The sequence below is a fragment of the Perognathus longimembris genome, chromosome 9, assembly GCF_023159225.1.
Source record: "Perognathus longimembris pacificus isolate PPM17 chromosome 9, ASM2315922v1, whole genome shotgun sequence".
Classification (NCBI taxonomy): Eukaryota; Metazoa; Chordata; class Mammalia; order Rodentia; family Heteromyidae; genus Perognathus; species Perognathus longimembris.
The window spans coordinates 10,529,718-10,554,723 of NC_063169.1; the positions used below are offsets into that span (position 1 = coordinate 10,529,718).

General features: G+C 37.6%; 1 protein-coding gene across 2 annotated transcripts in view; it reads right to left on the reverse strand.

Moving 5' to 3' along the window:
- Positions 1-4,237: 4,237 nt before the first annotated feature.
- The window catches only part of Cdc40 (cell division cycle 40), a 42,528-nt gene continuing 21,759 nt past the window's right edge, over positions 4,238-25,006 (reverse strand). For both annotated transcript variants that reach the window (XM_048353700.1, XM_048353701.1), the window contains 10 exons: positions 23,874-23,970; positions 22,153-22,292; positions 21,264-21,338; positions 19,046-19,091; positions 16,963-17,064; positions 14,413-14,528; positions 14,042-14,175; positions 10,037-10,113; positions 7,310-7,454; positions 4,238-5,429 (listed from right to left, as the gene is read on the reverse strand). In XM_048353700.1, coding sequence (XP_048209657.1) covers positions 5,252-5,429; positions 7,310-7,454; positions 10,037-10,113; positions 14,042-14,175; positions 14,413-14,528; positions 16,963-17,064; positions 19,046-19,091; positions 21,264-21,338; positions 22,153-22,292; positions 23,874-23,970 — 1,110 coding nt within the window. In that variant the 3' untranslated portion in view covers positions 4,238-5,251. The remainder of the gene's footprint in view (positions 5,430-7,309; positions 7,455-10,036; positions 10,114-14,041; positions 14,176-14,412; positions 14,529-16,962; positions 17,065-19,045; positions 19,092-21,263; positions 21,339-22,152; positions 22,293-23,873; positions 23,971-25,006) is intronic.

Genomic DNA, 25,006 nt, shown 5'->3' on the forward strand with positions numbered 1-25,006 from the left:
TAAAAAACAACCCAAACCTGACTTTTGCCACACTTTGTCCTTGCTCCTAGATTAAAACTCAACAAAAAAATGTTTGCCGAAACATTTTTCTCAGACATTCCCTGGTTGCTTTTTGATTTGTTTTGTATGGTTTGACAATATCATTCCTCATGTGAGAAATGAACACATACTAGAAGAGGATGATTTCACTCACTTCAACATTTCTGATAGAGTTTTTAAAAATACAAGGTTTTGATTAAAAAAAAAACGCATAGTACACTCATAAAAACCATTGGACTGAGAACAGCTTAAATAGCTGGGCACTGGTAGCTCATGCCTCTCCTCTCAGGAGGCTGAGAGCTGACAATCATGGTTCAAAGCCAGCCAGGGCAGGGAAGTCCATGAGACTCTTATCTCCAATTATCACAGCATATTGCTCATACATGCGTGCACACGCACCCACACCCACACCCAGTCACACACAAAGTTATAACTGGAGCTCTGGTTCAAGTGGTAGAACACCAACCTTGAGTGAAATAAGCTTATGGTCAGCCCCCAGGTCCAAGCCCCAGTAACAGCGCACACACACACACACACACACACACACACACACACACACACGGCAGAAAGAAAAGAGAAAAATGGTAGCTCAGTGAAGTATCTCACCTGAGCATTTTGAACACTGTGAGTTTACATGGAAAAGCTAACTTCTGCCTAATTTTGTTTATATTATACTACAGATATTTTGCATAAAATTTTATACACTGAAATATATACATAGTAAATATTTTTATATGCTAAAGCATAAGGCATACCTACTTTTAAATGTCCAGTCTGATCAACTTTTCCGTACAGCTATACACACCCATACCAAGATTTTTAATTCATAGAACAAAGATTTGATTAGTGAAAGCTATTTTGTATAAGGCAAGTTAACCTCTTATTTCAGATTGGTGGTGCAGAACATTGACTTCATCACACTATATATATCTGAAACAAGAATGGATGTTAAAAAGAAATCTAAACACACCCACTCGTACCCACCTACTATGCAGCCTATTCAATGGTTATTCCTCCTTCATGCTTATTTCTCTTCATGAATAGTTTGAAAGTTCTGATGGTTGCTATGGTTTCCTGTCTCTAGAATTAACTCTGCTTATTACAATCAATAAAGTTAAGATTTCTAAAACTTAGCACTATTACCATGTGGGGTTGGGTAATTCTTTGACAGCAGTGTGAGAGCTGTTCAGGGCATTGTAGGAAGCTTAGCAACAATCTTGGCCTCTGCCCACTAAATCTTCCTCTAAATTGTGACAAACAGTTATGTCTGTAGGCATGCCAAGTGTCTCTTAAGGGATGAAGTCCTGTGAGAAGGACTGCTATCAATTGGTATAAAAGGCCACAGATTAAGAGCAACCCACCTCACTGGTGCTTATTTGTAGAGAACAGGCAACAACACAAGATCCTTTTGAGAGGAATAGACAAAACAGCCATCACCAAGAGAACCACCACAAGAAACCAAGAATTACTAATTTCCTCGAGCTCAACATGTGCCAGGCACATGGTATAGATTATTCTTAGTGCTCTCAACAACCTAAGGAAGTGTCATTTTCCTTATGTGTGGGTAAAGAGACTCAGAGATCACAGTTTATAGAGATTACTAGGAACAGGAATTTACACGTCAGTTCCTCAAAAGGCCATACTAGATCCCCACCCCAACATAGCCTTCATTTGTAGCCATCACCAAAGGAAGACCTCTTGTCAGAAAGACACTCTTTTCTTCCTTGTGAATATAAGGAAAAAAGTTACAAATACATTTAACCCAGACTGTAAGTCTGTCAGAATAGGGTAATTCCATTGCACACAGGTTTGCTTCACTTGAACCATCTATTTAATTAAAATTAGCTTATGGAAGAAACACAGGGACCCCAAGGCTGCCAGAAAAGGTCTTGGAAGACCTAGAAGGGATACTTGCTCTGGCAAGTACCAAGTCCCAACACTTGATACTTTTTTCTTGGACTTTAGAAAGGCCACAATCACTGGCATTCTCAAATGACTATTCTTCGCTTAAAATATGTCTTTAGCCTGAAGATAAATGAGCTAGATGTGAATACCCGTGACATAAATATGCTTAATTAACTATGACAAGGGTAGTATTTCATAAAAGTACAAATTTAATAATGCTCTTATCAAATGACCTGCACTTCTTGAGGATGTGTCAGAAGCTGCCTTTCACAACAAACTATGCAACACACTGAGGTGAAAGTCAAAGATAAAATAATCTCCCCTTCTTCTTTTATTAGTGTGGTTATGGTCATTTATCTGTCATTATACTAGGTTGTCATGTAAGTACTTATAATTATTTGACACTTTTACATGAAGAGAGCCAGGGAAAAGTGAACAACCTTCTATTAGAGCTGACTGCAAGTCTAGTAATATTTATGTCAGGGTAGAAAAACCAGTAAATCCATGAATCTACAGGGCTTGGTCCAATCTGTTATTGTTACTATCTAAAGTAAGCCTCTCTGCCTTCTTACAAGATCTTTTAATAAATACAGTCTGAGATTTAAATTTCTTAATATTAAATGTTTGGGTTTTGCCAAGTGTAGATTAAGCCAGGAATCCAGGCTCAGCATAAAATAAAGGCCTCATTTAAACAGATGATCTAGACTTGATAATACAACAATACCTCCAAGCCAAATTAGTCATTGTTCTTTGTGCTGTTTATAAATTTGGCTAATTTAAAAAACAAACAATGTTATGGATTGAACCCAGGGCCAGGTGTGTGTATTAGGTGAAACTTCTACTACTGACCTACATACCTAGCCCTTTTATGTTTATTTAGCAAATAATAACATTTTTTGTACTGATTACTGGAACTCTGTAAACTCAGCAGCACACTTATGTTCAAATATTTTTACTTACTTTGAAAGAAGTATTTGGATCTTATATAAAGTCATAACCCAAAGATTCAATATTCTTAAAATTGCCTAAATTTGGAGATTGTTAAATTCTATAAACAATATTACATTTATGTTCTTTAGAAAATTAAGTAGGCTTAATGCATCCCATTTTATGGTTAAAATTATATGGAAAAATGCTACTTCTCAGTGTATTAAGATGTTTTCTAAACCTGATGACTTCATATTTTTTTCACCTAAGATACTGTAACTTTATTTTAGTAATTTGTGTAATAAAATGAAGTTTTTTCCTGGCCAAGTTTGAATCGTAGTTTGGGTTATTTTAGTAGAGAAGCCGAATATGCGCAGTATTGACCCCCATCGCTAAGTATCAGTTACAGACACTATTGTGTATCAGCTGTTGTTCGGAACAGTGGTTATAATGACTATGCTGTAGACTTGAAGACTGCCAAAAGAGCAGATTTTAAGTGTTCTCACAAAAAAGAAAAGTATGTAGAATAAAAGATGTAAATTAGCTTGATCTAATCATTTCAGTGTTTACATATACCAAAATGTCTTGTATAATTCACAATGAGCATTTCAACAACACTTTATATAAAAAAATGCTTTATTTAAAAATAGGATCTTTTCAAAAACAGAGAAAACTTTTATATACAGCTACTTAGCTTAGAAACAGTCAAAACCACAAAAAAATAAATCCAGATTTAGAAATTATGATTTGTAACATATACAATTCTGGTGCTGAACAACAGTTTAAATGTAGAATTCTTTTCATCTCATCATATTTCAATAATTTCACATTTATTAAAACCAGTGCTTGGGACTAAAGAAATGTTTTGTCTGAATTCCTTCTTCTTACATTCACCCTTCCCAGAAGATACAGAAATGGCAACAGCTATACTCGTGTGTATGATTCAAAAAAATACATCTGCACTTTTATTCTCTTTTCCTATTATCTTCTTTGAAATTCATTCATATGAGACAAAAAGCCTGGTCCTGTTTGCCCAGCCTTCTTAACTTTAAAAAATGGAAGCTCTCTAAGGGCAGGGAGCCTGTGCTACAAGGACAGCAGCACAAGCCCCTGAGTGGTATTCTTAGGTTACCAACACTCAACATGATTTTGCTCTCTAAGACAGCACAGCTATCAGCCAATTTTTGTCATATGGTCCTTCTGAATTATTTCAAACCCTTTAAACATCTGATATAAGTTTATAAAGCAGGGGAAATAGCTCGTCAGACTAAAGTGCTATTAGCAACTATATTCAAGAGGCAGTTGAGATTTTAAAATCTAAAACTTTTCAACTATCATTGTCATTATTATTACCTTTTCTTTTTTAAAGCACAGTCATTGCCTCTCAGACTGCAGAACTCTAGATATCGTCCTGTAGTGTCAACTTTTTTCCTCTAAATATTTGGAAAGAGGTTTCGTTTTTGTATAATCTTAAAAAGTTCTGCTTTTTGTATCTACAACCAAATCAGAAGGCTTTCAAAGATGCCGTCATGCCCTTCCTCCTCTGAGGGGATTTCAGCGGCCTCGATATAGGAGACATCAGCAGTGATGTCTGAGGGTGTGGCCAGGTCCTTACTGACAGTGAACATCAGTTCAGAACCCTGGCTCATTCTCTTGAGTTCCAGCTGCAGAAATAATGTAATTCTTTGCTTCCTGTCTACACTGATGAGGAAGCATGTCAAGGATAAGACCTTTGGACTGATTTTTAATTTTACATTGTTTAATAATTACCAGGATGTTGCAATCAAAGAAGTTTACTGATTTACAACTAAAAGTACAGAACATATATAAAAAAAAACAAACCAACTGGAATTTAGGAAGCCAAAGAGTAGAACTCAATCCACTAAATGTACTGTGTACAATAATTGGGAGTGATTTTATTTTTTCAAAAGTATGTATTAAATTACACTATCCCTGTTCTTTATCACCCTTTTAGTTGAACTGGTAAGTATACGATATCTTTCTTAGTCATTCATTACATTATTTTCTCTGGATCCCAAACCCAATAAGGGATTCTTTCTTGACACCAAAGAGATCCTTTCAGGAATGTCATATGGGGATAAATACAAACTGCCCAGCAACAAGAATGGCTTGTCAAATAGGAAGTCAATGGTCATTCTTTGTTTAAATAACACTTATGAAGAACAAAAGGAAATTACCAATGAAATTATATGAGGCAAATTTACAAACTTTTCTTTGTGAACAAAGGTTCAATTTTATAAGGCCATACAAGGAAAACTTTATCTATAAATCCAGCTCTCATCTACTATTTAATAATTAAATATAGTTAAATACGACTTCGGATCAAAAATGATCCTAGGTAGTTGAAGGACTGTTCCCATTAATCCCACAGTTTGATGAGACCATCCCAACCACACGTGATGACCTTCGACGTTTCGTGTGGATGCCACACTGCGCCTATGCACACCTTGTCATGAGCTTTAAACCGACTGTACAGTTTTGTGGTCTTCCAGTCCCAGATATTTAACTTTCCATTTCCATCTCCTGAAATCACATAGCTACAACAGAAGAAAAATAAATTCATATTATTCAAACATCTTAAAGGGATAAAATGTGTCAACCGAAATGTGTCTTTTTACTTTAAAATACAAATTAATGAAAATATACAACACTTAGAATTATAATTTGAACTTCTACCATAATTACCTCCCCATTGAGCCAGCAATCTTGAGTAGAAAGTTATTATTATCATTATTTTGGCAGTACTAGGATTTGAACTAAGGGCCTCATATTCTGTTACTTGAGCTCTATTCTTTTTTTAAAAAAAATTTTTAAAAATAAGGTCTTGTGCTATTGGCCCAGTTGGCTTTGAACTATGTTTCTCCTACCTATGCCTTTGGAGTAACTGAGACTACAGGCATGAGTTACTACTATGTGTGGTCCTAGAAAATTATTATTGATTTTTCTGGTACCAGGCTTGAACTCAGGACATATGCTCTTTCGCTTCCTCAGCATTTTTGCTCAGAGCTTGTGTTCTACCAGTTGAGCCACAGCTCTGCCACAGCCAGCCACTGCCAGCTTTTTAGTGGTTAACTGGAGATAAGAGTCTGGAGAATTTGTCTGTCTAGGTTGAGCTCAAACTGAGATTCTCAGAGCTCATCCTTCTGAGTAGCCAGGATTTATAAGAGTGAGTTAGAAAACTATTTGTAATTGGAAAAACTGGGAGTCTCAGGGGTCATAATAAATGAGGGATCACATAGTGTGTGAACAGTCAGAAATCACATACAAACAGCTTTATAAACAACCCGTGAGGGCTGGGAATATGGCCTAGTAGTAAAGTGCTTGCCTAGCATGTATGAAGCCCTGGGTTCAATTCCTTAGCACCACATAAACAGAAAAAGGCTGAAGTGGTGCTGTGGCTTAAGTGATAGAGTGCTAGCCTTGAGCAAAAAGAAGCTAGGGAAAAGTGCTCAGGCCCTGAGTTCAAGCTCCAGGACTGGCAAAACAAAACAAAACAACAATAAAAAAGCAGTGAACACAGTACCACATAAACTTTACTACCTTCTTACCCAATTTTTTTTACTTCATTGCCCTTTGAATATACCCAAAACTGAATCAGAGGTAAGAGTTACATACTAATTGCCATGCTAAACACACAGGATTTCTAAATTCCTTCTACCTATTTATGTTAATCAGGAATGGGGAAACTAATGTGAAATTTCACTCTTAGCAAGATTGTAAGTTCCACATTCAGTATGACCTAGAAATATTCAAAAGCTAGATTTCAATTTTCAGCACAGATAAGTCTGCTAAAGTTGTCACTTTTATGCTGTGTGATAGGATTAATCATTTTGGTGTTATACAGGCATAGCAATACGGTTTTATAGTTTTGCCTAGAGTGAAAAAGAAAAATAAGCTGTTTGTAAGTGGCTCACATCTTTAATTCTAGCTACTGAGAAGGCTAAGATCAAAGGAACAAGGTAAACCACCTGGTGCCTCCCCGCCCCCACCCCAATTAGAGACTCTATCTCCAATTAAACAGCAAAATGCTGGACTGGAATTGTGGCTCAAGTGGTAGAGCTCCAGCAGTGAGCAAGCAAGCAGAGTGAGGGCTTGAGGCTCTGAGTTCAAGCCACAGTAGGAGCACAAAAAGAAAGAGAGGGAGGGAGAGAGGGGGAGAAAGCACTGGTGACGTAGCCGGAGATTTACTGAGTGGTAAAAAGGCACAAGCCTAAGCGGTAGAAGGAGATATACTGAAGAGCCTAAAGGAAAGCAAAACATAATTTTTATAACTTGTTCTTGCCTATATTTCATTTTGACAGATTAGCTATTTCTCATAAAAAATAAATACATGTGAAAGTGACTTATAGAATTCTTATTTTAATGAGAGTTTGTATCATATCATATTTGAATACAAGAATAGAAAATTTAAACTTACCTCATGTCTGGTGAAAAGTCTACCTGACAAGCATAGCCTGCAACCATATGGCCCTTAAAAATTTTTTTCTTATTTAACCTGAATCTGTTCTGTGCTCCGAAAATTAAGATTTGGTTGTCCATGGATTGGCACGCTAACCATTTTCCTGTAAAATTCAAGAAATGAGATATTTTAGAGGAAGGATAAAGTCAAAAAATATTTAAACTACGTCCACTGTAATTTTTTGCTCCCAATTATTTTATAGTACTAGAAAATAAGGTTGGTGCCAGCTATAAAGTATTATAAGTTATTGGCAGGCAAAAGATATTTTTATCTAAAGTAATGAATTCTGTGCCTATAATCCTATTACTATTGAGTAACATATTATATTATTGTATACTATTCATATAAAAGCTTTTTTTTTTAATTTTTATTGTCAAACTGAGGTACAGAAAGGTTACACTTTCATATGTTAGGCATTGGATACATTTCTTGTACTGTTTGTTACCTCCTCCCTCATTCCCCCCTCCCCTTCCCCCTTTCCCTTTCTTCCCCATGAGTTGTTCAGTTCATTTATACCAAACAGTTTTGCAAGTATTGCTTTTGTAGTCGTTTGTGTTTTTTTTACCCCGTGTCTCTCGATTTTGGTATTCCTTTTCTATTTCCTACTTCTAATACCAGTATACACGGTTTCCAATGTACTCAGATAAGATACACAGACAGTGCAGGTACAACCACAGGAAGGGGATACAAGAGGATCATCAATAAGAGCAGCTACGGTTTCACATCGCATGTTGAAAGTAATTACAACAGTGATATGACAGTCGTTTCCATAACATGGAGTTCATTTCACTTAGCATCATCTTATGTGTTCATAAGGGCTATTGGGCTGTTGTGATCCTCTGCTGTGACTAGCCTAAACCTCTGCTAATTATTTCCTATGAGGGAGACCACAGAGTCCATGTTTCCTTGGGTCTGGCTCACTTCACTTAGTATGACCCAGCAGCCCCACTTTTGGGCATCTACCCAAAAGACCAATGTTCATCATAGCACAATTTGTCATAGCTAGAATTTGGAACCAACCCAGATGCCCCTCAAGTAGACGAATGGATCAGGAAAATGTGGTACATATACACAATGGAATTTTATGCCTCTATCAGAAAGAATGACATTGCCCCATTTGTAAGGAAATGGAAGGACTTGGAAAAAATTATACTAAGTGAAGTGAGCTAGACCCAAAGAAACATGGACTCATGGACTCATATAAAAGCTTTTTAAAAAATAAGTAAATACACCAGAAGCGGCACTGTGGCTCAAGTGGCAGAGTGCTAGCCTTGAGCGGGAAGAAGCCAGGGACAGTGCTCAGGCCCTGAGTCCAAGGCCCAGGACTGGCCAAAAAAAAAAAAGTAAATACAAAAACCCTAAAGAACTAACTAAAATATTTGAGTGGAATTAATTCATAATATGTATAGAAAATAGAATTCTGAGGAGAAAGCAACTTCCCTATCTGTGGTTAACTATGAAAGAAAGATTTAACTCTGGTGAGAAAAACCTAAGATTATCACCAAATGACAAAATAACAGCAACTATTTTTAGAGGGCACACAGCTTTTATCTACCCAAGCAACATAAAGCTTCTAGATCTTAAGGTACAGTATTTACTTGCATCCTATACCTTGTAAATCTTACTAAGGGGAGGTCCTAACATTGCCTGAGTGGGCAAATAATATTATTCAGGATGGGAATAGTATGTACAATAGGTGATTTTAAATCAAATTACATGGAATGTAGTGCCTAGTAATAGTGAAGTAGGATCCAGATAGGCTGCTCTTCTAAGAATGACAGGACAACTGAAAACTGACACCAATCTGCCCATGCCCATGTCCAGATGGAGAAGCAAATTCTTCTTGGCCTCCTTATCCTTGTCCTACACTTACAGTAGTCATGTGAGTTAGCTGCAAAGACAATGGTCCTCAAATCTCAGTTCTTCTGCTTTTTTTTTTTTTTTTTTTTTTGCCAGTCCTGGGCCTTGGACTCAGGGCCTGAGCACTGTCCCTGGCTTCTTCCCGCTCAAAGCTAGCACTCTGCCACTTGAGCCACAGCGCCACTTCTGGCCGTTTTCTGTATATGTGGTGCTGGGGAATCGAACCTAGGGCCTCGTGTATCCGAGGCAGGCACTCTTGCCACTAGGCTATATCCCCAGCCCTCAGTTCTTCTGCTTTAATACCCTCGTGTAAATATGGGGACAATGTCAGTGTGTGAAGCAAAAATAAGTTTTGCTTAAAAGGCAATGAAGTATTGAGTAGGAAACAGTATAAAATAGTTACCTTTTTTGTTTTTGCTTGAGAAAATCTTTTTTAGTGAATTGCTAAGGCATTCTCATTGAGAATCTGACTGAACTTCCTATCCCTTTCAAAGAAAGGAGCTTACTGATTTATTGAATCTGATGCCGTTGGAAGAATTACTAGAGAAAAAAGGAAGGACTGTCAGAAATCCTTAGATGCTCAGTCAATATTAGCTGTAAGTCACTGTTTCTTTTATTTTCACTTTTCAAAACGAGAAGGTGAGGTGACTCACACACACATAAAAGTGATTATTTCTAATTTTGAAAAAAAAAAATGTCCTAACACTAATATGGCTCCATGACAAAGTTCCCCTAGGAGGGAATGGGCAAAATTCCTATGGCACTTAGCAATACACTAGGTCTTGGAAGCTCAGTTAATTAGAGCACATTCCACATACAACTCACCATTTGGAGACAAAGTCACTGCAGGCATGGAATGCATGCTGGGTTCTGCTATGTACTTGAAATCCACGGGGATATCCCTAAAAAAAATAAAAACAGTATATAAGGGCAAGTAATTTACAAAAAGCACCCTTAGAAGAATTACCTCCAAAACAAAAGAACAACACCTAAGAAAAAGAAAATTCTCAAAATTACACGTTTACTGAATCTTTTCATTAAGCTTCTTGGATAAAGGGAAATCACAAAATAGCACTGTATGGCTTTTAAAAGCTTTTGCTTTATAAATGACTTCACATCAAAATTATGAGTGCCAAGGATTCTTATTTTCTAAAAGTCAGATTGAAGCTTTGGCCTTTTATGTTAAGAATTTTGTTACTAAGTGTTCTTTAATAATGAATCCATCTTCAAATGTACCATCACAGGAAAAGGCAAGATGTCTGGGCAAGTCTGTCGGGAATGTCATTTCACCCACCAGCCAACCCCAACTCATCACACTGCCTGTAGCTTCCATTGCTCTAAGGCTCCTGCCAATGGACGGCAGGGAGCCATTGTGGGTACCCGAGAGCATTTACTTGAACATGTAAAGCATTTCAAAAGCATATGGTATGGGGCTGGGGATATGGCCTAGTGGCAAGAATGCTTGCCTTGTATACATGAGGCCCTGGGTTCGATTCCCCAGCACCACATATACAGAAAACGGCCAGAAGTGGCGCTGTGGCTCAAGTGGCAGAGTGCTAGCCTTGAGCAAAAAAGAAGCCAGGGACAGTGCTCAGGCCCTGAGTCCAAGGCCCAGGACTGGCCAAAAAAAAAAAAAAAGAAAAAGCATATGGTAGGGGAAAGAAAGCACTAAAACCAAAAAAAGGTCAGTGATACAGAGGATAAAAGCAATGAAAATGCAAAGGAGGCGGCCGGGGGCTGCTGGCTCACGCCTGCAATCCTCTAGCTACTCAGGAGGCTGAGATCTGAGGATCAAGGTTCAAAGCCAGCCTGTGCTGAAAAGTCCCCGTGAGACAATTATCTCCAATTAACCACCAGAAAACTGGAAGTGGTGCTGCGGATCCAAGTGGTGAGTACTAGCCTTGAGCTCAAGAGCTCAGGGACCACGCCTAATCCCTGAGTCCAAGCACCATGACAAGAAAAGAAAAGAAAACAAAAAGCAAAGCAAAGCAAAGAAGTTATCTAAATTTGGAACTATCAAAAGTTCTAGGCACTTTTTCATTTTTACTATTCTCTACAATGAAAAGAATTTTGTAATTCTGAAAGGAGTTAATATTGCTGGCTCTCATGAGACTAAAAACAGTTTTTACAGTAATGTGTGGGAAATGGAATTTGATGAATGGGATATGGGGCAGAAATTTGAATTTCAAGGTAGGGCTCATGTTCCAATACTTTGATTAATTAAACAAAAATTTTCTGCATGTAAGAATATTCTCCATCTATTTAGTCTACCATCTAGGAGGAGGATCAAATGATTGTTAGATGAAAAAGCTCTCAGATATAACCAGGAAGACAATAACTTTTGTCAGGTCTCCAAACTTGTACATCTCTAAGCTGTGGTAAAAAATGGAACTAATAGAAATTTATCTGAAAGAAATTCATATTTTTGTCCTCATATTTATTGTTAGTGGCGAGCAATTTAAAACACAGATTCAAGCAAGAATATTTTCTAGGTTTGTAATAATCAGTGTTTCCCTAATTATAAACAACAAAAAAAATCAAATGGACCATTATTTCAAGGAATCATGAATTGAATCTGAATCTGAACTACCCCGGACTTTATTACTTTTAGCAAAACTGTCTGCTAGGCATAATTAAATTTAATAACCACAACACTATTTTCTAATTAGACTGCAATTCAGTATAATAAGCTGGGGACTCATCTTCAAATAATCTGTTTGAAAATGAATTTATAAAAATAAGTAATAAAAGTCTATAAAATTTTAAAAATAAAAATGTAGTATTTATCAAACTATAAAATTTTCTATGAAAAATATATTACCAAAATAAGCATCTTTGGGAAAAGACATAAATATGACATTTCATGGAGTTAGCTACTGAACATATAACAGAACCGCTGATTCTCCTTCAGAACTAAGTTTCAGCCTTTTGTTGGCTGGTATTATTTAACAAGCCCCGGTTTCCTCTGGCTTGTGTTCTTGTATCACTGGGCTGTTCTAAGCAGATATAGGACACACAGGTCTAATGAATATCATTGGGGCACAGGCTCCAGGGCCACCTCCCTTGCTCTGGAGCTAAGCTCTCACTTTGAGGAGGTCAGATGATGAGCACTACTAGTAATACTCTTAGAGGTGTTGGTGAGAGCTCTGAGGATCCCAGCTGTTCTTCTTTCTTATTTGCTTCTGAAGCAAGAGTGAGCTCCACATTTATTGCTCTCACTAACTGAACTAAATTCAACGTACTTCCTTACCAGCCAGTCCCTTAATGTATCTATCTAGCTATAAAATCAGAAACTCCAAAGTTTTGGAATTAATTTGACACAGTTTGAATTCTGACCCATTCACAAGTCTTACACAATAACCTTAGGCAAATCACTTAAACCTATTTTAGTAACTTATATACAAATAATAAACATACCTATCTTTTAAGACTGCTTTGCATATTAAATCAAGAGTTCAGAAAAAAGAATATTTATCATAATGACTGGTATACAGAAAGAGCTTCATAAATGCAATGTCATTAATGACTACAACAATAGTATGTAATGGTTAAATGGAAATCTAAAGGAGGTCATTGTGTGTAACAAACAGTATCATGTCTTTATAAGAGTATGTCCTAAGAAGCTAACATGATATCAAATTAAATTAAGCAAAGCACTTTGTTGTCCAAAGTTCTACTCTATAGGAGAACACTGCTGTTAAGCCTTGTAACGGGTATACGATTTAAATATTTACCGATTTCTTTTACATCACTACATTTAAAGACAGCATTGGAATGTTTAATATAATTGAACTACAACTATATCAAATAAAACAAAAGAAGAATACTATGTACGTGAACTAAGATGGCTTATATAGAACCTGATGTTCATATAACATACTTGGTAAGAAGCACCATTCCTGTAGTAAGGAAGATCTTAGGTATAAGGTAGTCTCAAACCATGGAGCAACCTTATGCTAAGATTATATATACAGCATAATCAACTTTCTACTAGTTGGAGATAACCAGAAGGGGTGAAATGGTGGTGATATGGGAGGAATTTCCATTAAATTACATTACATCTTTACCCAAATTGTCCCGACAATGATTAGGGCCCAATCACTGCCCCAAAGGACTCAGTCTGAGGAGGAACGGGCCAATTATCCTCAAGGCTGCCTACTTTTTCTTAAAGCATAATCACTTCTGGGAGTAGGAAGATACACTTTCTAGTCCTTGAAAAGCTGTGGCCACTTTTAAGCTATGCTTTATAACTAACTATGAAAACAAGTTGAGTTCCATCCAAACACTGTTAACAACAAGTTTATTATATTATTTTTTGCAACAAAATCATAAAAGTTGGCTTATCATACTAAAGGAACTCAGGTTTGCTATTTCTTGACTTTAGGAAAAAAATTTTTTCCATCTCTAGGAAAGCAAAAATAAACCACCATATTCTGATTATATTCAACAAGCAAGTATTTGTACAAGGGTGATGACATGAAAAAACTTCTACAATAAATAGCTATTATTATTATTATAAGAAAAGCAATTCAAATACATATTCTCTAGAAGATCATCCAAAGGCTGTGAGGGGTAGTAAGCTTAGATTTTACTTCCCAAATAGAGGATATTTAAACAGAGTATTGTGCACATGTTCTCAGATAGTTTATATAAAATTTGGTGCCCATGTCAGATGCTCTGGACATATCATACCTGAAGAAGGATCTTTGTTGTAAGGGTAACAGAAGTAAAAAGGTTCAAATGGCTGCGTATTATTGGCGTTGTCCTTGTCTGCCAAATTTTAAATTGCTTGCTATGTATAAGTCAAATTTTCTACTGATGCAAACTTACCACTCCCAAACTCTAAGGCTCTTATCATCAGAGGTGCTCACAAATCTCCTATTCTCATCCACAAAAACAATGGTGTTGACGGCTCCCAAATGCCGATCATATTCCTGGACAATTTCTCCACTTCGGATGTCCCACTGCATAAGAACACACAGTAAAAGTTAAAGACGGAAGTGGAGTAACAATCAACAAAGACATAACTTTCTCAGGTTGACAGGGAAAATAAATCCTACTTCTATGCATTCACTGTTTTCTCCTAAGTACCAAGCATCAATAAAAAGTAGCAAACATTAAATGAGTTAACATTCTCGATTCCATTCCCCAATATGCATAAAGCTCAGGAATCTTACTAAAAATAATTCAGAAAGACTTACTTGTACAATCTTTTTATCAGACATCCCAGCCACAAAGAGATTTTGCTTATCTTCATCAGGATTGAATTTGACACAATAGGGCACTTTTCGGTTTGTAAATCTTGATATACATTGTCCTAAAAACAAAGGCTCAAAATAAGTAAGGAAAATGAATCGGACCATTAAAAGCTGACAGTCGCATTAAGATCTAGTGGTCATTTGTTGAATATATTTTGAGGAAGGGCAGCTTGCTTGTATTTTACTGTTCCTTTCCACAAATTTTTAATGATTAAAAATAATTTTTCGGATGGATGATGATGGCTCACACCTGTAATCTTAGCTACTCTAAGAGGCTGAGATTTGAGGACTGTGATTCAAAGTTGGCCTGGGTAGGAAAGTCCATGAGATTCTTACCCAATTAATTACTATGAAAAAAAGCCCCAAAGGAAGCTGTGGTTCAAGTGGTATAGCGCTAGCTTTGAACAATAAAGCTCAGTGTCAGTATTCAGGCACTCAGTTCCAGGACCAGCACACATGCACACATACAAATAAAATAATTTATTTAAAAATAAGTCTATGGGCTGGGGATGTGCCTTAGTAGTAGAGTGTTTGCCTAGCATGCATGAAGCTCTGGGTTCAATTCCTTACCACCACATAAACAGAAAAAGCTGGAAGTGGTGCAGTGGCTCAAGTGGTAGAGTGCTAGCCTTGAGCAAAAACATCTCAGGGACAGTGCCCAGGCCTTGAGCCCAAGCCCCAGGACTGGTTAAAAAAAAAAGGGCTGGGAATATGGCCTAGTGGCAAGAGTGCTTGACTCATATACATGAAGCCCTGGGTTCGATTCCCCAGCACCACATATATAGAAAATGGCCAGAAGTGGCGCTGTGGCTCAAGTGGCAGAGTGCTAGTCTTGAGCAAAAGAAGGACAGTGCTCAGGCCCTGAGTCCAAGACTGGCAAAAAAAAAAGAAGAAAGAAAGAAAAAAAGAAAAGTAAGTCTATACTATTAATTTTTGAATAGATATATTGTGGTTTCAATCATACAATGGAATATTTTGAGCAATAAAAAAAGAACAAATTACTGGTACAAGTCACACAAGTGAATCTCAGAAATTAGGTGGCATGAAAAGAGCTTGAGACAAAAAAGGGAAATATGCTATGATTCCATCTTATCAGAGACTCAAGTACAGGCAAAATGCCTCTGTGATGACGGAGTAGTTACTGTGGTTACCAGGAGTGGGTGCAAAAGAAAATTGGAAAAGGCATAAAAAACCTGAGTACTGGAAGTATTCCATATTTAGATCTTGGTGGTAGTTAAAGCAAGTTCATAGATATGTTTGCCATTAAAAAAAAAACCACTGTAATGTGTATGTACTTTACATACTTAATACTGCAGCTTGATGCTTTTTTCTTCCTTCAGTTGTGGGGCTTGAACTCAGGGCCTGGGCACTGTTTCTAAGCCTCTTTATGCTCATGGCTAGGGTTCTACCACTTGAGCCACAACACCACTTCTGGTTTTTGAGTGGTTAACTGGAGATAAGAGTCTCATGGGGACTTTTTCTGCCCAGGCTTGCTTCGAATGCTGATCCTCATATCTCAGCCTCCTGGGTAGCTAGGATAATAGGTGTGAGCCACCGGTGCCCAGTACTGCAGCTTGATTTTTAAAGGAGCTGTAGAAAGGGTGGCTCTTAGCCATGGCTACGTGGTGGAATCACCTAATCCACAGCCTGGTGAGGTTGCATAGACGCTGACTGGTAACTTTGAAGTTCTTTAGCCGACTACACTGTGTAAGCTGACTCGAGAACTGTTGGTAAAGAGGGAAGAGTATGGGTTTGACACCTGAAAGCCCTTGGTTTAACCCCTACACTGCCACTTACTAGTGGCTCTGGAAACTTCCCTGTAAGCCTCAGTTTCTATAACTATACTGTAATACTAGTATGTACTTCAGAAATGATATTCAGACTGAATGACATACTGCATACAAGTGCTTTGTGTAATGCCCAATAAGTATATTATTTCATTCAAATTTGGTAAGATTTTTTAATTGTGTATTTTGTGTTGGCATGTAGCCCAGACTGCTCTAAATTCATGTTCTTCCTGTCTCAGTCTCTTGAGTGCTAGGATTGCAAACATGTGCCACCACACCCAGTTCTAAAAGATAGTTTTTTAATATGCAGTTACCATGGGTCTATGCACATAAAACCGGCCTGTGTGAGTTTACACCTACATTATCAATTTGAGCAGTTAAATTTAGTTCTGCCCATCGGACATTGATTATTTCTAAATTAAGTGTAATGGACCATGCTAAGTGACATAGGGAAACAGAGATCAATCAGAAGATGGCCTATGGGATATTTTAAATTTGCTCATGTATCAACATTTGTTTTGTAAATTATATGGGGGTGAAAATAAGAGCTACTTATACAGCTGAGTTTCAACTCCAAAAAACTATTAGAGATACCAGCTGATGGACAGTGGCGTGGGAACCATCAGGCGGAGAAGGTACCCTGTTGCCACAGAAGACCACTCTTCCTGTCTCATGTATAAAAGAAATGAGAGCAGTGTGCTCTTACCTGTCTCCGTGTCCCAGAGTTTAAGATATCTGTCATAGGCTGCACTTAGAAACTGTGTTCCTGCAGTGTTGAAGCAGATGTCTCTAACAGCTTTGCTGTGACCTAAAGGCAGAGCCAACCACAATGGCAGTGAGATAAAGTATTACATCTTCATAAAAACCATAAAGAGAAACAGTATAAAACAAGAGTAGTTCTGAGGAAAGCAGTGAATCACCACCTCTAAAACCCCACCTCCTGGTTAATTGATAAACAGTCTACTATTAAAAATATGTGGGCTTTGACTGTTTTCTTTCCTTTGAGAAGCTCCATGGATGATTCTGATAGATAACCATTTTGGTAAGAACCAAGAAAAAAAAAGTTTTTCTTTCTTCTTTTTTTCATCTTTCTCATGGCAATCTCTTAAAACACAGTGTAGGCAACTGATGACTAACTAGTGAATATTTTTATGGCGATATAATAGGCCAATTATTGCCAGTGAAATAAATGATACTGAAATTTTGAAAGTTAACTGATTGCTCGCCTAGCTGGAAGTGAAAACCTAGATCTAAGGCCCAGGAAACTGCAGCCCGTGGTCAATAGTTGCATATTTCTGTGATCACGTTACTTAATTTCATAGAAACTGATGTAGCATTTCAGACAGTAAGCACTTTGGGAAACACTGAACCCTATTTTGTTATACAATGGTATTGTGATCCTAAATGAACTTTAAGGTGCTGATTATGCTTTACTTGGAAGTCAATCTTGCCAGTCCAATCAACGCTAGAACGTTTTAGGGACAAACACAACATGGTTAAGCCAAAGCAGAAACTTTCCTATTTCTCAGTACCTCTCCCATGGCCATATGTAGGACAAGTAGGTAAAATGAATATGGAACAAACTGTCAACTCCGACCCACCGAGCAATGAACCCCTGTCGGAAGTATGCACCACGGCCATTAAGCATTCTCTTCTACAGCAGGAGTCCCACTCAGAGCTACTATCATCTCCTCAACCATGAGGATTTCCATTTTCCATGAAAATGATCTGCTGGAAGAGGGAGGCAGGTGGGGACCAGGACCATAACATCTGACAGACATCTCAGTCCCCACCTAATAGCTTTGCTATAGACTGCATGACACCTTGGACAGTATTTATTTGCACTAAGAGCCTAAAATGTTAGGAAGACTCCCACTTTAATGTAAAACACAGCTACTACAATCCAGTGTTTCGATGTGGTACAATTAAATTTGGAAAGAGTAACTTCACCTACAGAGACAGACAAAAAAACCTTTTGCTACCAGAAAAATTAGTTTGCTGCACAGCTATTTTCCCTTTGGCCCTGTTCTTTTCTTTAAGGAGCCTTCTCAGCCTCATCCCTTTTTAGTTAGCTGCCAACTCCCAACCTTGCTTCAAAGCTTAACAAATGGCTGTTGCTTACTGAAGAATTTTACCTCATCATCCCATAACAATTGGGATGCAATGAATCCAAAACCTCACCATTTCCCCATGTGGCCTTCTGACTAAACAGCACTACCATTCACCCAGACGAGCCACCTGAGGGTTTTCCTGGATTCCTGCCTCCCGTCACTCACATCCTTCCTTCTCTAGCTCTGTTGCTTTGGTTCAGACTCTTACTTTGTCTCATCCATACCAATGAAATAATTAATTCATTTTCTTCTTTCCAAGCTTGCTCTATCAAAGTACCTTCCAGGTTCTTCTATCATCTTTGTAAATTTGTAATCACGCTGCTTTCCTGAAAGAGTTGTGTAATGTCTCCTCACTGCCTTTTGGTAGAGTCTCACTCTCTATTAGTGGCACTAAGTGTTCTTTACACTCTTGCTTCTCTCCTGCTGTTTCTCCACTGTTGCCTGGAATATGTGTCTTGGCAGTTCTGCATCCCAGGAGATGCTCCTAAACCAGCACAACTTCTCCTATCACTTTTGCTTCCACTGTTTTCACCACCTGGGGAGATTTACTCCTTTTAGACTAAGCTCAAGACTGAGCACTTTCCTTATCAGGGAAGTAAAATTACTGTAGATGATTTTTATCTTAAATGAAAAAAGTTCCCCAAATAGATTTATAGCTAAAGAAAGAAGATGCATTACCAATGAATGTTCGCAGACAGCGTCTCTCTCCATAAACTTCCCATAGCTGGAGGAAAAAAAAAAAAATCACATGGGAATATTATTTTGGGGGCAGGAGGGTTCCTGGGTATAAATCTAGGGCCTTATTCACACTAAGCCTATGCTCTACCACTGAGCTATACTCCCAGCCATGGAGATACTAAATTTAATAAATAGGTAATCAATAAAATAGTTGTATGTTTGCTATGTGTTTGTCCGTATCTATGTACGCACATGGGGTTTAATTATTAAATATCGCTGAGTGGTGTCAGTTTGTGTTAAATTACTTGGAACATCCACACTATAGTTCAAAATTTTTTTACATCAAAATGTCAAGAGAGGGCTGGGGATATGGCCTAGTGGCAAGAGCGCTTGCCTCGTATACATGAAGCCCTCGGTTCAATTCCCCAGCACCACATATACAGAAAATGGCCAGAAGTGGCGCTGCGGCTCAAGTGGCAGAGTGCTAGCCCTGAGCAAAAAGAAGCCAGGGACAGTGTTCAGGCCCTGAGTCCAAGGCCCAGGGCTGGCAAAAAAAATGTCAAGAGAATTTAACTACTCGTGAAGTTTACCCAGGTGGCTTCATTTTCAATTTGTTCTTTTCTATACTCCTATTTTCTAGGATAAAAAGTTTCTACTTTTGTAATACTATGAACTACTTTTAATGTAACTAGATGTTACAAAAACTGCCATGTATTTAACATTTTGATACTGACTTAAGAAATATTTTTCTAAAGAAACAAGTATCACAGAAGCTATATGAAAGTAATAATTCTACTAAGATAACAGGCTCACAATCTCATAGTTAAGTGGATGAACCCAAAAACTGCAGAATGAGCTTTTTCCCTAGATTTTCTTAAACTGATCTTTGACAATATTGCTAGGGCTCTAAAACGAAAACCATTCCTGGCCATCCACTGCCAAATGGATCAAATTTTGGTTCCCATAGCCAGGCCAGGATCCAGTCTGGGACCCGGCCCCTTGCCTATGATTGAAATCATTCTCTGTTCCTTAGATTTTATGCTCTGGCAACCACAAAACTGTTCGAGGTTTAGCATACATCACGCTGATTCATCATGTTCACTGTTCTCAAACATGCAATACTCTTCCCTGTTTGCTTAGCCTTCCTGCCGAGGCATGCTTCCGCTATGAAATCAGAATATCTACCTGCACCTTGGGCCTGTCAGTACAATCACTATTTATGCCAGAATAAAATGATCATCAGACAGACTGGGACAGTGTCTTAATAATTTTTGTTCTCAGTCCCTGTGCACAACAGGCAACTAATAAATATTTCTAGAAATGAGTGAAATTGAACTTTACACCATTTTACTTGGTCAGAGGGATTGTAATTTCAACATTACTTGTTTAAGATGCAAGTTAAATAAGAGATTTTATTACAAAATGACTCAATCAGAGAGAGACAAAATGTTCCTGTTAGAGACAAATGTCAAAATGCTTGCTGTCATCAAAAGAAACTGTCTTTATGTATTACTAATATTAATCAATTATTTAGGAAGGATAAGACTTCAATGATCCAACTTTCCAAGCCACAAGAGCATTTTTTTTTGTATTTATTGAAACATCATAATGATCTAGATACAGAGAAGACACAAAAAGACAAGAACTATCCTTTCAGATTTATAATTCTTTTTTCGGGGCTTCAAGTTGACATGATTGACAACTGAGTTTCTTTCTACCATATATTTTACAGCTGAGCAGAAGGTAAAGGCATAGCTTCATAGATTACTAAAGTGGGAGAAGAGGCCGGAACAGTCATACTGCTTGGTGCTTGTAGTGTTCAGACATTGCCTATGTGTTATAAACTAGAGTTGTTTCTACCATGGGCCCTGTCTGCCTCAGACAGTTCTAAACAGTGAAGAACTCAGTTACATATCCAAAACCTCTATAAAAAATGCATTATTAGTGATTAAATATTTATGTGCCCACTGCCAAAGTGATTGGATTATATTCTAATCAGTTGTCTAAGCTTTAAAAACAGTCTCGCCAAATGGACCACACAACCACATTTGAATCTACAAATTTGGAAGCTGTTCATGAATAGCTGCATTCACAGGGCCTAAGAGAAAATAATTAGCCTCTAATTGCCTAACAACCTCAAATTTATTTATAATTAACCAAACAGACTTAACCAAAGCACTAGCTCTGCAGTACTCCCATTCTGTTACTGACAACTCACCTTAATTTTGCAGTCCATGGAACAAGACAGCAATAAATGGCCAGAGAGAGGAAACAATCTGACTGCACTGACTCCCTGTAAAAAAGTATCACAATTATCACCCAGAAACATTTAAAAGATCGACTAGAATTGAAAATAAGGAAAGCAGCAAATTTTAAGCAACCTAATTTGCTATTTTTCTTTAAGCATTATGTCCCAGAATAGCTTTCATTAGTTTTCCAATAGCAGGCTTTCTTGACACTAATATTGTCACTAAGCTTTTGAAGATTGTTTTTTATTTTTAACTTTTAAGTTTGACTTCCTCATCCAAAGGTATCCTGGGTTGATCAAATTGTTATTACTTTACTTTTCTACCTTCCTTTTCGTAGTCCCTTTGTTCTCTGTGAAGAGCTGGAAATTAACAATTGGAATTGTCTAGAGGAGAAAGAACATTAACATCCCAAACTTTCATGTGTCTTATTTCTGCATTAGTTGAAAGATCACTTCAGATTGTAGACAGGATCATCGAATCTCCAAAATGCATTAACTCAAGAACTGAGGCAACCTCCCGTTGGCTTTAGGAGTAGACCTGACACTGACTTGATGCCCCACTGTGGCAAAGACTTGTGGGAGAAGGTTAGGCTACCATAAGGGCACAACATGGGAGTGTGAATACTTCCATTCTGACCAATCAGATGGCCTTTAAGACTGATTAGACCACTTGTGATTGTTATGGGTAGGTATCTTCAAAGCCTAACTCAGATTTATCTTTAATATGATGACTTTCTTTTCTATCTTAACTTTTCTGAATCTTTGCCAAAAATATTGAGTGTTCCACATCCACACTGAAACATTACATTCTCTCCACTATCATAACTTTACAGTAAATGGAAACATCCAACTTACTTACCTTTGTGTGTCCAGACCACACATGAATTTGTTTTTTGGGAAGGTAACACTTTTCAGGTGGAACAGATGACCGTAGATTAACACCAACATCTTGAGGTATGTGAAGGTAGGACCTGCCTTGATAGTCATACATTTCTTTAACTGAAACAAGGCAAAGAAAGAAGGAAATATAATCCATAGTTATGAAGTCTGCATTCTTAAAATGATAACAAATTTTCCAATCATAGGGCAAGAGTCCATATTAAGGCTATGTTACAACACTGATGATGTTAAGATCATGAGTTAGCTAAAATTTAGCTGCCATATCTCTGTTATCACTCAACAAAGAGGAGCAGTATTTTGAATTCCAAAATAGCAGACAATATTAGAACTTCAAATAAGGTCTCTGTTTTTTTTCACTCACAATTTTCACACACGATTATACACTTAACTGATGTATAATAAAGAATTTACTGCAGTATAATTACTTGTGAATCACTGGTAAAGAATCAGAAGCAGGACAGAATAAGAAGGGTAATGAAATACATCAGCTTTCCTCCGGCTTTCTGCTTTTTTGCTCTTTTGCTTCCTTTTCATTGGTCTTCTTCCACTCTCACCACAAACCTTACAGTCAGTCATGTGGGTAGCTTGGATTGCAGAGTGTACACAGCATGTAGTAGCATGTCTGGCAAGGTGGGTACGTAAGCCATGTGGCTATTATTTCTATCATGGCTGGAAGTGCCACAGTAATCAAGGGTCCTTGACATAAAACTGGAGCTTGTGAAGCCATATATTTGATGTGACAAAACATTAGAGAAAGCAACGTTCTCAATGTTGAATTATTCAGGTAGTAATTACGTATTTCTAAAATTTCTTCGTGTGTGTGTGTGTGTGTGTGTGTGTGTGTGTGTGCGTGTGTGGGTGTGTGTAGAGTAGTGGGGCTTGAACTGAGGGCCTGGCTATTGCTTTAACACTTGAGCCACAGGTCGACTTCAAGCTCCTTTGTGGATAATTGGAGGTAAGAATCTCATGGACTTTTCCATCTGGGCTGGCTTCAAATTGCTAGGATTAGAGGTACGAGGCCTCGGCACCCAGCCTAAATGCAATTCTTAATGAACAGGTACATTTTGTAATTTATTTTGGTGAATATACACCTGTCCCAAAAGTAAAAATAAGTATGAGAATCTGAATCCTCAATCTATTAACACGGGAAAACGAATGTGGGTGTGGTGGCACATGCCTACCACCCTAGCTATGTGGGAAGTATAAACAGGAAGACCAGCTGGCTTGGGACATGGCTCAAGAGGTAGAGCTCAGAAAGTTCTAGACCCCTGAGTACAAACCCCAATACTAGAAAAAAAACATCACCAACTCTACAAGAAAAATTTTGTGTGGCTATCATTAATCATGCTACAGATTAGTGCAAAGAAAAGTCTTCATTACTGCAAAGCAAAGTCTGCTACTATGATTTGTTTGGGATGTGAAGTGTTACACGTAATTATTCTTTTATGAATTTTTATTTTGTTGTTATTATAAAGGTGATATACAGCAGGGTTACAGTTACATAGGTCAGGCAATGAGTACATTTTTTTTTAGACAATGTCACATCTTCCCTTGCTCTGTAAGTATTCTTAATATCCTTATAGCAGTTGACAGAAGGGCACATGTACTTTATGATCAGAGAAGAGCAAATATGAATGCTTTTCATGAAAGTGCAAAAACACAAAAATATTTCAACCTTACCATGCAGGATTGTTTTCTCCTCCCCAGGTTTCTCATCTTCCTGTTTGCCTTTTTTCTGCCTCTTTGCTGTGATTTCATCCAATTCCTTTTGTTCTTCCTAAGAAAATGGAGGTGTGAACTTTAAAACGAAAGTCTGAGAACCCTATCATGTTCAAGGCTGATAATAAATTCTTTATAATGAGGTCTATGTTTCTGTGAAACAGGGCTACAAGTGCATCTTTTGGGGTAACAGTCTCAGCTCTTCCAGCCCGAGACTGATTACCTCTCCCATAGATTCCAAAGTGCCAGTACATACCTAATAGACACTAGATAATACTTTAAATTGATTTTTATATAAAGCTCAGACTTCTGGGACACCTAGAAATGAATTTAGCATGTTATGTGAGTTGTTCAAGTGACAAGACAATCAGAAAGTCTGGTTCCAGAAAGGAGACTGAATTTTAGTATATGATGTTATTCTTCAGCCAACAGCTATTACTGAGTCATAAGGACATAAACGACAACCACAGAGTGTGACCAAAGTTTCTGGAAAGTAGGGGGGACAGGAGGAATATTAAATCTGTATCCACCATAACAAGTAAGTGAAGAGAGGCTATTTAACAGGAAGAAATAGTGGCATGTGTAGGTAACTAGGTACTAGAGATATAAAGAGCAGTTAGAACACACGTGTCTCATGAGGACAGGCATCTTGTTCACCCAGGACTCAGAGTATGGCTGGCTGTTGAGGTAGTGATTATATAAGGAGCAGGGGGAAAGGAAGGGTGGAGTCTTGTACTTTTACTTCATAAACTTCACCATAATGTGTTTTTTAAGAAAAAACAACAACAATGTAAAGTTGGAAAGTTGTAAATAAAAGAAGAAACCTCTACCGCTAACTGCAAGATGATAAAAAGGTTGAATCTATAATTACCACCTGAATGAAGTGAAAACAACAGCAACCATGGCAGCTTAGGAGCATTATTAAAGTACTTTTTATTTTAAAATATCCAGTATTCTAATTTAATTTTTAAAAGTATAGAAGATAAAGCAGAGAAAGGGCGAATAAAAATATTGCAAAGAAAACCAATACATTTTATTGTATTTTCTGAGTCAACTAGGACAGAGAAATTTTGATGAGTCATTTGGTTCCCTAA